The following is a 13,884-nucleotide window of genomic DNA, read 5'->3' as shown; positions in this document are numbered from 1 at the left end:
TAATAGTGTAATATTTTCAAATAGGTGAATTTCTTCTGCCGAAAGCTTATCTGGTGCGGGTGTAGTGCAGCGGTTAGAGGTTCCGCTCCCTGCGCGATCTATCGAAGGTTCGAATCCGCCCAGTGCAAACCACGCTTTCCATCCCTCCGGGGTCAATAAATTGGTACCAAACTTGTCTGGGAGGACAAAAACACTGACTTGACACATCGACTGCCCCGAAAGTCATTGTATAGGCCAAGTGCACGCTCGTAAACCTCAAATGAACGCTGAACTGAAGTGAACGTGGTGGCGCATCCCAGGCGGATTGATTAACACCAGACACATTACCCTTTATCCTATATGGATTATCTGTTGGGACAGGGCTGAATATATACTTTGTTCATATGTGTCAGAGATTCTGATGAATTCTACGTTTTGAAACTTAAGGATCAAGTGTCCTAATAAAATGATCCTGAAAATGGTTGTCGTTTAACTTTCGCTGCTTCTCGGTCCTTGCTGAGCGTTCATTTCCTCAGCGGAAATGTCTGTCGAGAGGAGTTTCGCATCAGATGAGGAATGCTTTGGAAATGATTAAACTTCAATCCAACTACAAACTATTGTGGTAAATCTCTTGTTATTGTCTTCTCGTTATCATCCATATTTCTTGCGATGTGAGGTCATTTTTTTCAAAAAAAAGTAGCTATCCTGCGGAAGTGCTTAGATAGACTAATTATTGTTTTAAGAAAATCTAGGTAAAGCTAGGCACGGCTTGACCTAGCTGCTGCCATAAAAAATTTGGAAGAAACTACGTCACAATATAACATGGATACAAAATAACAAATATACGAAAAATACATAGGTGGAATATAGTTCAAACAAGTAAGGAAAAAGACTATTACAACTGCGCGAGCAACCCTTCGAAAACGATTGTAACAATTTGAACGAAATCTATGATCCTAGGATAGTTTTCCATAGATAATTACTTTTACGCAAATAAGAATAGTAAGTTTATTTTTTTTTCTACATGAATCCTTGTTGTGAAACTTCTGAATGGTTCTGTTTGTAACTGTCACGACGCGTGAAAGTCATGCAAACATTCGGATCTTTCATGCATTTCCGATGCGCTGACGCGTGAACGTCTGCCTTATAAAACGCATTCCTTAAGGGTCCATTCTGTTCCGCAGAATTTTTTCCCTGAAACACATTCTTTCATTAAACGTCATTAATTAAATTTCAGTTGTTCTTAATGCACAATTTCTTCTTAGCTAGTTGTTATTTTCGGAATTAATTAATATTAAAGCTTTCTTTAATTTTCTTGGAAGAAGTCATGAAGAATTTTGTCAAGTTTATCTAATTTTCAACGTGATTCTCATCGAATTCAGAAGACAAGCCAATATGTCGTGGATACAGAACCTAAAAAATTGGGAAAGGCTCCAAGAGTCTACGGAATATATGAAACAGGTAGGAGATAGCTTTAGAATTTTTTTACTTCGACATTAGGTGCAAACCACTTTGGTTTACTTTGCTGTTCCATTGAGTTCAGTTTATCGACATCTTCGTGTTTGTCTTTCAACTTGCGTTTTCCAAATGCCTTATAAGTATCTCTTTCTAATATTATTCCATATAATTGTTCCTTTTTTTCTTAATGTATACGGCGATCCTCTCGCGTATATGCATGGAGATCCGGTGAAATTTGTCACAGAACGTGAATATTTTGGTGACTTCGGTTACGGAGAATGTTTCAACTCATCCGAGTCAGGAGTACAAGTGAGCTACTTCTCTGTTCTCAATTTTTGTTGTGAGGAAAACACTTCTTTCACTCACTTCGCTTTGAGTTTAGATCATCCTGGTAAATGTTTGAAATAAAATGGGATTTTAGTGTGAAATAATCACTGGTAACTTTGATCCGAAACTTCTCCCCTATGACAAACGAATGGCTTGGCATTTCAAGGAATTCTGTTACAAGACATCTGCTCATGGAATACCAATGATAGGACAGGCGCCAAATCGATACTACAGGTAATTATTCCAAGAAAAGCTTCACCATAAGAAATGAATTTGACGGTTTTTTTTTGTTGTCAACCTTTCACCAAACGTGCATCCTTGCAGATCTGTATGGGTTCTACTATTTCTTGGATGCATGACTATGCTATATATGAATGCCCAAAGTGTATTGGCTAAATATAATAGGAACGAAAAAATCGTGGACATTCAGCTGAAATTTGGTAGGGACTTACTGTACCACAGTTATCACACAGTTCCCATATTATGGAAGGGAAATATGTAAATCCTTTTTTTGAAAACAGGGTTACAATGGGATAAAAAGAGGAGATTTCGGAGAAACAATTCCCGAAAGATTACGAGAGATATTGAAATTCTCCAAAAAAATTAGGGACTCACACTAAAACATAGGCGGTGACGGACGTGAAGCCGCCAAACACATCCATTTTCCCTAGATATAAGTAGATCCTAGCCGTGCTGACTCTAAATAATTTCTTCAAATGTATTTGTTGAATTCCAAAGTTCTGAAACACAGCAAAATATTCTGAAGTCATTAATGAACCAATTTTGCGACCTCGTTGTGCACCCAAGAGATGTACAGTACACACACGGTGCGGGACTGGACCCTGACCTTTCGGTAAAGACACATTCGCAAGAATTTGCAAGAAAATTGGAAAACTCGCCGCCCAATCCATGGCTGGTTACGATATCCTGGATAATAAACCAAAACGTCTTGACTAGGCTGTAGTGTTGTGTAATCCAGTTACCAAACTTTCCACTTACTAGTTTCCATGTGGTCCCAACGGTCCCAATCTTAAAGACGTTCGGTTCAGACACAGCACCGTTCCCAGCAATTACATTATGTAATTTGAATCCTTATAAGGCTAGCCTAGCTACAAGTGTAGATCTGGTTAAAAGAACGGTGCGTCATACTTTTCCAATTGATTTAGAATTTTAATAATTAGTAAAATAACTAATCTATCTCTTCAATTCAGCTGTCTGCTTTCGATGGTGCCATGGAACAAGCTGGAGTTAAACAGCATGGCGAGGATGCACCTCCTGTAGAGGCAACATCCGCGCCAAAGACAAAAAGATCTGTCGGTTTACATGGTGCGTTCTTTGAGCCGGTGAGCGCTGCATATTCATATTTCGTCCCTTTTGTTCCCTGGATAGACATAGTTCCAATTTCGAGCCAATTCTACTGTATTTCAGGGCTACGCGAGATGTTTGTGCGGAAAATCTTCAGCCGAACTGGAAGACCTGTCGTCGGAAAAACAGGATTCAGTCGGTAGCACTAGGAAACCTTTCAGCTTAGGTAGGTCTACGATTGCCAAATACGAGATGTAGAAGAAATAGTTCTTACTTCTTAAAGATGATGAGGAGGTTGAATGGGAAGAGGGGAACGACTATTACATGGAGACTACAACAGGGCTAAATCTTATGGAGGAATGCAAATCAGAGAGGTAGAGTAAATTTTTTTTTGAGTCCGTTTTGGAGAACTAGTGTGCAAGCTACATGGTCAAATATGGTTCTTCCCGTTTTTCTTCTCTTTTTTTATTTCTAGGACGATGAATAAAATTAGTTTTTAGGACAAAGTTGGATGAGCCAACCGGCTATGACGATCATTGTATATGTGCGTTTGACAGAAATACTCATGATGCTTGGCCGTGTTTTCTAAAGGATACCTGGGAGGCTACTGAGTGCGACACTTGCAATGAACACGCTTTTTGTACGAAAGACAACAAGACGTGTAAGTTAGTAGTGTTTAGAATGAGTATTTCAAATTTTTCACTCTCAACCCATTTTTTTGCGTGCCTGATCCCAGTCGACTTTCACGAGATATATTTGAGCAAGGAAATAATGGTAATAGATGATGTCAAACCCATTAAGTACAAAAAAAACGTAAAAAAAATTTGTTGGAGGTGTCACCGTTGAGCAGAGTTGTCCTCAAACAGTTAACAATCCCAAGAACTCCAAGAAACTCAGTAAAGTTGTGTCGGTTGATGCATAGTGAGGAAATAATTGATATCATTCTGTTTCATAACAGCTTTTTATCGTAAGCACCTACATGGCAGCAAATATAGAGGTAGAAACTTTGGAACAAAACTGGTTCTGGCGATAGGGGTAAATCGGTTACTGGTAATTGTATTTCTCATAAATTCTACTCTTCTTAAGGAGATAACATCCGTTAATGACTAGGAATGCCCACAGTCCTAGACCAGGCCGCGACAAATGTAAGAAAAAAGTCATAGTATAAACAATGTCCTTTACTGGATGATCCTCATCGTAAAGTCGTTGTTTATTGTGTAGTGGACTATACTGTCCGAGTTTCAAACATGGATTAAAATAGGTGACGAATGAAATGAAAGGAGAGTTTAAAAAAACTAGGGAACACTCTGCATTCAAACCATCAAAAGCAACATACCACAAAATTGATGATTTTGGGATCTGTCCAGAAAAGATAAAGTTAGGGGTGTAGATTACAGGTATAAACTTTTTCACACTCAACTACCCCTCGTCATCCTGAATCTCGCCTTCCTGTACGAGACCATTTCCCACGAGACACCTTACAACCGTACACTCGTCCACACGCGCCGCGTCTGCGAGCGAGCGAAGTAATCAGTGAGGTCTCACCAGAGGCCTATTCAAGTAATACTAATGGATTCGTTGCTTGAGGAGACCGGCGAACGGTATAAAACTGGCGTAATAAGGTGCCACGTAGGAAAATTCGTGCACGAAGCCCGTTTTTCAGAACGATTAGGGGAATCGAACGTGAACACGGTCATACTCGTGACCAACATCACTGATGGTATCTTTTCATGGAGAAATTGGAATTGGAACATTCGTTAATAGGAACATTCGTTAATTTTGTGGTATCCTGCCTTTGACCTTTACTGTGTGCCATTATTCTAAAACTGCTATTCCAGACTTGAGAAAATGTTGGAGAACTTTAATCTGTCTCTATAACTTGTCGGTGTTTGTGTTGAAAAACAATGCAACCACAATTGCAAGGATGTCAGTTTAATCCCTGTACGAAATTTTGAAGGTTTTGGTTCGCACTAGGGCGGATTCGAACCTCCGATAGATTGCAGCCGCGGCGGAACCTCTTACCAACTGCGCTACACTGCTGTATTTGTGAACAATCTGGTCTTGTATATTAACCGGGCTTAATGCCTTGTATGTTGCACTTCTAATGATATTTGCGACCATACTTACTATTATATCTTGTTTGTGAACTGTATTTAATACATTAATCAAGTTGCTTCTATTTGATAAAATTTGAGTAGACTATTTCCTCCCTAATCAGATAGATTCTTGCAAACTATTGATTTAGTAAATCATTTGTAAATCGCTTTCTTCAGATATTTATAGCTAAATACGGTAGATTCTGAAGATAATACGTACATTTAACAAAGCAAATGCATTATGCATACTCAGAACATAAAATTAAAAAAAACATTTATCAATCAACAATCATTTGAAAACTAGTTCAGCACTGCGTAACAAATGTGACTCTTTCACATTCCTCGGTTTTCCCTTTCGGCGATTAATGTGAATTTCACTGCATTCGCTTCAGGAATATTCATGATTTTTTTTTCTTCAGTTTGCTAGCGATAGCGTATATCATTAACCTTTCTAGTGCACTTTCCCAGCTGCCATTGTGTAAATATCCTTAACAAACCCTACAAAGAGAATGAGTCACTCGTTTACATACGTTTTCGGTTACAAATCAGCTTTGACGTTTTCGCATCAATTTTCCTTCCAATCCCAAGGATTCTCATCAATCTTATTCTTTTTTTTTACTTGGTGAACACGGATAATTACAATCATTTAGAGGATTTGCAATAATACAAAAGAAATTTCTAGCACACTGAAGACAAATTCTCTCAGACAGTGTTCAAAAAATTCGGAATTTGTAATTTCCCTAACTATGCTGTCCTGGGGAGCGCTCATTGAAAGTTTTTTTTTTCCATACATAATGAATCCGAGGAATGAATGAAAAAAAGGAAAGGAATGGAATAATTCCTATATAATCCAATAAATAACTATGAATAGTGCAGCTATGCAATCGAATATGTAATTAATGAAGATATTTTTATGTTTCGCTAAGCCTGAAAAAAAAAACTCTTTATTTACCATTAGAGCCCCTTTTCGTCCTTCTCCAGTAGTTTTTTTTTATTTTCCAGCGAAAGGTCATAAATCGCCTTGCCTCTGTGCTCCGTCCAGGTTTTGTGTTGCTTACAATGGGAAAACTCCACCGATTGAAATATGGACTTATTTGAAAGGAGGACCGCCGACGGAAGATCCAAATTTTCTTGAAGCTATGGGTTTCCAGGTAATCATACAGAAGTGAAAGTGGACCACTTCAGGTCTCCTATGCGATCCTTAAAATATCGTTAAAGGGAATGACCGATGAAGTTGCGATTGTGACTAAAGCCAAAGAGAATATTATGTTTGCTATGGCTACATTATCTATGGATGCTAGAGAGAAGTTGTCGACAACTAAACGAGAACTCGTCCAGAAATGTTCCTTTAATGGAAAGGCTTGCGATATTGAGGGGTTAGTTTATCTACTAAAATTTGTTAGCAGATAAAATGACACATGAACGATTCCGACATGTAAAGGACATGTAAAGGGTCATATGGTACGCTCCACTCCACAGTCCGCACTAAAAAACAAAATAACCACCTCGCGTCTCGTTCTGGTTCCGATGTATTCACGATAGAAAGCTGAGCGTTGGAACTCTCTTTTGACTCAAGCCTCGGGCTGAAATCCAACCAAAAGAAAACCAAGCACCATAACAAATACAACACTTTTTTTGCACCATAAATCGAAATTTTTTGGGGCGTAATGTGATAATCGATAGGACGAAATTCCTTTACTATCATAAAATGGATTATTTTAACAATAGTCACTGTCTTTCAGGGATTTCCTTACTCATATCGATCCTGTCTTCGGTGCTTGCTTCACGTTTAACCACAATCGAAGTGTCCAGTTAACTAGCATTCGAGCAGGTGATTCTTATTGTTTTATATACTGTCGCTGTGTCTTATTGACCTTACGGATTTCCATATCCAGCAGCGTGATTCGTTCAGAAAGTGTTGCTCAGGTGAAGAGAAAATATTTTCTTCTCCGTATTCGCTCCCACCAAACTTAACGACAAAAAATTCTGTTTTAAAAAAATGTCTAGAGTTGAACAACACCCGATCCAAGTTTTATCTTCTCTTTTCATGAGGTGACCTTCGAGAAGTGAGACGGTAGCGAAGGTATTTGAGGTGGATTAGTATATATCTTATCGAATTTTACCACGGATTTACCAAAAGATGTTCGAAGAAAAAAGTATCGAAGTTTAAAGGCCCGTTATCCAGAATTTCTCTTCTTTTTTCCACAAAAGGATCATTGAGAGTTGAGACGTTTTGGAATTTGAGGTATTTGATGTGGAATATAAATCATTCCTAGCAAAATTTGCTAAGATTTGGCCGAGTAACGGTTAGGTTTCATATACAGCTGTTCTGCAGACCTGTTTCTCGGACGTGCCCTCTCGATCAATAGTTCGGTTTTGATTCCTTCCGCCGCGTCGCGTTAGCTTGGTTGAATGAGTTTGACAACGAGTATATTGTTACTGTAATAAGGCCAAAAAATAGGAGAGGAACGTATGGTACCACCTTTGATTTTCTTCAAATTTTGCAACCAAACAAAAAACCATGTCTTATTGAAAATGAAGGAAAGTAATATAAATAAATAGTAGATAGTATCAATAAATAATATAAGTAATATTTGGAAATTATATCTGCGATGCACCCTGGGAAGTATTTTCCCATATTTTGGTACACAATTGCGGGCAAACTGGCGGAAAAATAAGTGCGTATGTGTGTTGTTTGTAAAGTGACTCTGCCGGTTCGTTTTAGAATAAGATATATATATATATATATATATATATATTGAAAGTAATACAGTGCTATCTTCACCATTGTAGATTTCCTCTAAACTCAAAAACATAGGAAGAAACATTACTCAATCATGTAGTATAGTAAAAAGTAAGTGAAAACTAGATTAAAGCGAGCGTTTGCAGAAATTCTTGATCACGTAGCACTTCTTCTTCTTCTTCTTCTAGCACGTGCCGTTCAGCCACGTAATTTCCAAAAGCTGCCCTTAAACGAGCTTTCTCTGCTTATGAAAGAGCTGAAAAAGTAGTCTATGTGACCTTATCCACTGGCTTACGTTACGGAACCAAACAAACAGCAGAATTGCGTTTATGTATACTGTCACGAGAATGAGCAATAGCTTAGGTATTATGACACATCTTGTGAACCACATTCAGATCATACACACACAAAACCCATTAAAAGTCATGGGATTTGGGATTCAAAATCACAGTAGCATCGTTTTAAGAGGGGACCCTCCTGTATCTTAAAGGCATCACCTCACGAATCTGAGGCGGTACGGATTTCAGGTGGAGTATTCGTATACGGGATCGTCGATTATGGAGAGAAGGATGATTCCGTCCATTTCTTCCTAATTGCCGTAAAAAACGGCCCGGACGATACGGCTTCGAGCGATCCGGCACGCTATTTTCTACAACGAGTTTGATTGGAGCGCACCAGATTTGTGCACGCGCAGCATTTTCCGAGCCGTTTTTTACGGCAATTAGGAAGAAATGGACGGAATCATTCCCTGCCCATAATCTACTATACCGTATACGAATACTCCACCTGAAATCCGTACTGGGATGATGCTTTTAATCTAGGCATATGTATAAGGAAGGGGAACGGCTTTCACAGAGATAAAGCTCATAGGCTTAGCCTAGTTCGTTGGGCACCCATTGTTGCAGTTAAAGTATAAATATAATATATATTTAAGCTATAATCGAAACTAGCCGGTGTTTTGACAAGTGGAGGAAATCCGGCGTGACATCTAACCAACGACCCGTTATTCACCACACCATTCATTTTTTTCTCATTATTGGATATTATATACGTAAGTTGAAAGTTGGAACTAAGATTAGCCGCACTCGTCTTTATTCGTCTTTTTATAGAACATCAATTGGTTTAATAAGGTAGTAATTTATTTCTTTAGTAAGTAGGACAATATACGGTGTTTAGAACGAATAAGCAAATAAAATGCCAAATATACAACTCGTTCAGTTTAGTTTGGACTTGAGATTTCAAACCGAGCTGCTGCAAAAAAAACACGATTCATCTGCAAAGTAAAAGCAATGAAGTCGCCATACCTTCGAAACTTCGTCATGCAAAATCACCCAAGTGATAACAATCAAATACTTAGAAGGGTAAAATTGAAATGACTTTCCGGTTCTGTTGATGTTAAAAAAAACAAATTATAATGTCAAGGCGTGTTTTTATACAATCACGAGATTCTCAGGAAATTCCCATATTGAAGTGTGAACATGATTTTTGTAAGCAAACAGATTGTTCCTTATTTACAACTTCAATATGATTATGTTAATAAATCTCCAAGCCCTCTCTTCTTGAAACCTCATCTTGAAAGCATTGTGAACTAATTTTATGTTTTCTTGTTATTCCAATGAGGTCTTAGTGTTTTGGTGAGGTGGTGAAATAACGCATTATTATAGTTTGTCACTTAAGGCGGATTGTCATTTGCCATTGTCATTGACAAGGTGGTTCACCAGCCCTGCTAGTCAATTCAGAATCGTTTGAGGTTTACGAACGTGTATCTGGCCTATACAATGACTGGCGGTGGCTAGCCGATGCGTCAAGTTAGTGCTTTTATCCTCCCAGACAAGTCTGGTACCAATTTATCGACCCCGAAGGGATGAAAGGCTTGGTGAGCACTAGGGCGGATTCGAACCTCCGATCGATCGTGCAGGAAGCGGAACCTCTAACCGCTACACCACACCCGCCCAAAAAGTTTGTCGTTTGCTTGGATTGCCAGTAATCAAATTTTTCCATTATATTATAAAATGCACAACATAACAGAAGAAATACTATTAGTTCCAATACCTAGTAATCTTCGTATTTGGCTCACAGAATGTACATTTGCTCTGGACATCAAACATTCGTCCTCGTTCCTCACGAGTGCAGAATATTAAGCTTATTGTGAGAATTTTTCTTATTTCCTCGATGATTATTACCTTTTACATATTTCTCTGTTTGAATTGAGTTCTGCAGGACTATCCTAGGTAAACGACACCTAAAAACTACGTAGTAATAAAATGCTAAGCACATGTGAATCTACGTAGTATATGAGTGACATAATCCTCTTTTTTCTTCCTGATTGGCATTGAAAATAGAAGTTTTCATGTTTTTGATAATAAAAGCTCTTTAGAATTTAGGAATACTCCTCATTCCAGCCTCAAGTATCTAAGTCCTAGAATTCTCGTGGTTGACATTTTCCAGAATTACACTACATATTACATTTTTGAATGGTCCCCATCACTTTCCGATATTACTCTCTACCTGCTCACTTTCACTGCATCCTTTATGAATGTGCGAAGAGGAGATAGAAAGAAATCGGCAATAAATCTAACCTCTAATTCTCTACAGTACCCTTAATCCACGATTCACAGCAGATTCATTATAAACTCGACTTACTCCATGACATACTTTCCGCCGTTCAATCCTTTCGTTCCCTGGAAAAAACCAGATTTTCCCCCAAATGTGATTGACAACGTCAAGTCTCGAAGTGGATGTCATTCAAGTTGTTGAAGAACTAAACAGCAAGGACTACTAACTAGTTTTTCGAAATCCCTGAACAATTGTTTTTTTTTTTCAAAAATCGAAATCTCATAGGTGTTCTTAGTCATGAAGTTCTAGAAAAGTAATAGACTACACGTTTTATGAAAGTGGTTCTGCTTCTGTTACTCCAGCTTCTCTGTTTCCTTTTCCAGTTCTTTTCCTGAATATAAATGAATGATATCAGGTCCAATGTACGGTTTACGAATGTTGGTGTACGTGAACGCGTCCGATTATATGCCGACCACAGAAGCCACCGGTGTACGCCTCACCATTCACGATAAGGAAGAGTTCCCGTTTCCTGACACATTCGGATACTCGGCTCCGACTGGCTATGTGTCTTCATTTGGCCTACGACTGGTCAGCGTGTTTACATCCACACTATGAAAAATGCATTTTTACGAGAATTTGACTGTACATGACTTCAGATGAAAACGTTGACTACGAAAGTCAAAATGAATTACGATACATTTGATAAAGAAGATTCCTAGAAATCCTCAAAAATAATAGTTTTTACGTGCTACTTTTTTCATGAGTTATCATTTTATGTTATATATCTTTCAAGAGAAAAATGACTCGTCTACCAGCTCCATACGGTGATTGTGTTCCAGACGGAAAAACTGCTGACTATATTTACAAAAACTACGAATATTCAGTAGAGGTTAGCAAACTTTTGTCCTTTTTTTATCGTATAAGATAATATGGAGGATTATAGGGTTGCTATCGATCATGCTTTCAACAACTTGTACTCAAGGAATGCAAATGTGGCGATCCTCGTTTCCCGGTACCTGCCGGTGTGACTCATTGTGAAGCGGCAGACCCTGTAGCTCGTATGTATAAGAGTACTTCTTGTTACGGTACCAGTACTTGTTGAGTTGCGCTAAGCTATATTTACAGGAAAATGCCTTGATGCACGAATGAATGAGCTGGGAGGACTTCACGGTTCCTTCAGATGCAGGTTTCCTCCAAATTTTCCGGAAAATAATTTTTTGAAACTTTTTTTTATAACGTTTCATCAGAATGATGTGCACATATATGAATGTGTTTCGCCCTTTCGAAATTTCTTCCCATTGCGAAATTTTTGCGAAATCTAGTTGAGGAAGTTTCAGGGAATTAGATTACAATCTGCGAGAATGCAAAAAGACGGCTGCAACATTGACGGAAAGAAAATTTCTCTCCTAAACTATTGACGTATAAACTTTTCTATAGGAATATACAAACAAAACCCAATTATCCTATGGGTACCATATAGTAAAAACAAATTTTGAAAGAAAAAAGGCCGATAAGAAAAAGTCTTTTTTATTTTCTGATTTTCACTACATTTTTTGTACTACACGAAGGTTCTTGCTGCATATTCGAAATCCTCAAAATTAGAATTGCGAGAAAATTGTTAGGTTTTCGCAGAGATTATCTTTGGTAACATGATTTTCTTATTCGATAATATTCTTCATCTTTTCATTAAAATGCATTTTTTCCCTGACTTTTTTCATAGGATATGTTAGGCAGGCAAGTACAAATGACTGTTGTAAATAATTGTTTTGTTTTTTTCGAAAAAAAAAATCAAATTGTTTTGAGTATTAAATCGACAAGTAGAAGACATTGTACCATATGATAGTATTTGAAATAATACTTTAATCAAAATATAATATCGAGATAAAGATGAAATACTTTTTGTCCCGTAGATGTCAGCAACCATGTCGACAGTCGATCTATTCGGTAACATATTCTCCAGCCAAATGGCCTTCGCTTTCACTTCAAATTCAGCTCGGATCTTGCAATGGAACGAACGCCGAGTGCAACAAACACTACAAGTAAGCTCTCCGATTACTCTCAACGTCATTTAAGCAGGTCTAGCACCGTACTTTTTATAATACAGGGAAAACGGTGCTATGGTTGAAGTGTTCTACGAACAGCTTAACTTCGAAATGCTCACAGAATCCGAGGCATACGGCGTAAGTGGAGAGAGGGTAGCTGGCACTCACGCTCCACTCTCTAACTCTTAGTTTATTGCCGGATGTGCGTGCGTGTACAACGACTGATTGCAGTTTGTCAACTTACTTGCCGATTTTGGTGGACAACTTGGACTATGGTGCGGTGTATCGTTCTTAACATGCTGTGAATTCGTATTTTTATTCCTCGAAACCACCTACATGAGTGCACAACACAATTGGGCATTGTATAAGAAGAAGAAGGAGGAGAAAGAGAAAAAGAAGAAAATGTTCGAGTAACGAAGCCGTCTTCGTAAAGCTACGAGTTGCTGCTGTGTTCATTCCTGAGCTCATTTATTTGTGATACATATAGCACATCCTTCCATTCCTCGGACTTCTTTGCTTTGTAGTTAGCGGCGAGTATCCATAGCTTCCTGAAGTCAATGTGGTCCATTTTCACGTGGAAATTCAATGTTATTTTGTCGGATTTCGTAGAATAAACAGTTAAATGCATCTCAGGATCTCAGACATCAACAAATTTGGGACCACCTGATTGAGGATAATTTGTGAAAGTAAGATATAACAATTTCAGAAAAAAAAAACTGTGGATTCACTGAATCACGTGCATACATTGTTAAACAATGTCTAAACCCATCTCAATGTTAGCAAACTTAGTTTGCATAAACAATGATTGTTTTGTTTGAGAAGACTTCCATGGAGGCTTCAGTCTCACAACTTTTTCTCGCTTCTTCGTGAGTGCACTGACAGCTGCACACACGTTATCCATGAAACTGAAACCTATCCAATAGTTGCTGAGAAAAACAGATGATCTCAGTCATTTGTGAGGTCATTTTTGCCGGATGAACTCGCGAATTTCTGGAGCTTGTTAGTATTTCTTCATATTCGACAAATGTGCTGTGAAGAACGAACGCTGAGCACGTGTTAGGACCGCCTTCTCCTCCCGGGTGGGTGCGGCCAGGAGGTTTCTCCCAACTCGCGCGCTGTCTGTCATAGTGCCGATGCCAGTCGGCTCCATCCCACTACATCTTTCATGTTCAGCACTGTATATAGGTCGTTATTTCATCTAGATTCGTATGATCATCTACAGTAGGATCGTCGCCAACATACTTCATGGATTCTCTTGATTTGTGCAGAATCATAAAGCACATTTATGAGCTTCGCAGAAATCTTACTTAGAAATTCGCAGCAGGACTTTTCCCACGCTTTTTTTACCGGGTGGATAGTATGTCCCACTGCTCACACA

The 13,884-nt window shown here is 38.4% G+C and overlaps 1 protein-coding gene across 2 annotated transcripts; it reads left to right on the top strand.

The window, feature by feature from the left end:
* Window positions 1-1,650: 1,650 nt before the first annotated feature.
* Window positions 1,651-12,920, top strand: RB195_025725 (uncharacterized protein; the record flags this gene model as incomplete). Of its 2 annotated transcripts, none has more annotated exons than XM_064213989.1 (17): window positions 1,651-1,746; window positions 1,859-1,998; window positions 2,089-2,204; window positions 2,814-2,902; window positions 2,976-3,107; window positions 3,193-3,295; window positions 3,353-3,443; window positions 3,570-3,730; window positions 6,168-6,316; window positions 6,384-6,541; window positions 6,908-6,996; window positions 10,880-11,052; window positions 11,258-11,353; window positions 11,408-11,515; window positions 12,352-12,503; window positions 12,569-12,644; window positions 12,738-12,920. In XM_064213989.1, the coding sequence occupies 17 exons, from the start codon at window positions 1,651-1,653 to the stop codon at window positions 12,918-12,920; spliced, it is 2,112 nt and encodes a 703-aa protein (XP_064069870.1). The 2 variants fall into 2 exon arrangements, with proteins under 2 accessions (XP_064069870.1, XP_064069871.1); XM_064213990.1 differs by having other exon boundaries at window positions 11,408-11,522; window positions 12,425-12,503; window positions 12,569-12,659.
* Window positions 12,921-13,884: the final 964 nt, after the last annotated feature.

Source organism: Necator americanus, chromosome X (assembly GCF_031761385.1).
Source record: "Necator americanus strain Aroian chromosome X, whole genome shotgun sequence".
Classification (NCBI taxonomy): Eukaryota; Metazoa; Nematoda; class Chromadorea; order Rhabditida; family Ancylostomatidae; genus Necator; species Necator americanus.
The sequence above is the reverse complement of the archived record's forward strand: the minus strand, read 5'-3'. Positions and strand labels throughout refer to the sequence as shown.